Source organism: Anarrhichthys ocellatus, unplaced genomic scaffold (genome assembly GCF_004355925.1).
Source record: "Anarrhichthys ocellatus isolate YVR2014 unplaced genomic scaffold, GSC_Weel_1.0 scaffold4048, whole genome shotgun sequence".
NCBI classification, from domain to species: domain Eukaryota; kingdom Metazoa; phylum Chordata; class Actinopteri; order Perciformes; family Anarhichadidae; genus Anarrhichthys; species Anarrhichthys ocellatus.
Genome location: NW_022284022.1, coordinates 1,879 through 2,121, shown reverse-complemented (window position 1 = coordinate 2,121; position 243 = coordinate 1,879). Strand labels below are relative to the sequence as shown.

Below are 243 nucleotides of genomic sequence, written 5' to 3'. Positions count from 1 at the left end.
GTGTGTGTGTGTGTGTGTGTGTGTGTGTGTGTGTGTGTGTGTGTGTGTGATTGTTCTTCTTCCCACCTCTCCATAATAATCTGGTGTCTCTCTCTTCTTCTTTCCTCTCAGACTCTCGCTCGCTGTATCATCATGTGGGATGAAATCCTCCCAAATACTGAGTGGGTCAAGAGTAACATACCCCAGGTGAGAAAAAACACACACACACACACACACACACACACACACACACACACACACACA

At 46.5% G+C, this 243-nt stretch overlaps 1 protein-coding gene across 1 annotated transcript in view; it reads left to right on the top strand.

Annotated features, from left to right (window-relative positions):
- LOC116379289 (anaphase-promoting complex subunit 1-like) overlaps positions 1 to 243 on the top strand; it is a 4,826-nt gene that overhangs the window by 2,737 nt on the left and 1,846 nt on the right. Inside the window, exon 8 of the mRNA XM_031841229.1 lies at positions 112 to 186. Coding sequence (XP_031697089.1) covers positions 112 to 186 — 75 coding nt within the window. The remainder of the gene's footprint in view (positions 1 to 111; positions 187 to 243) is intronic.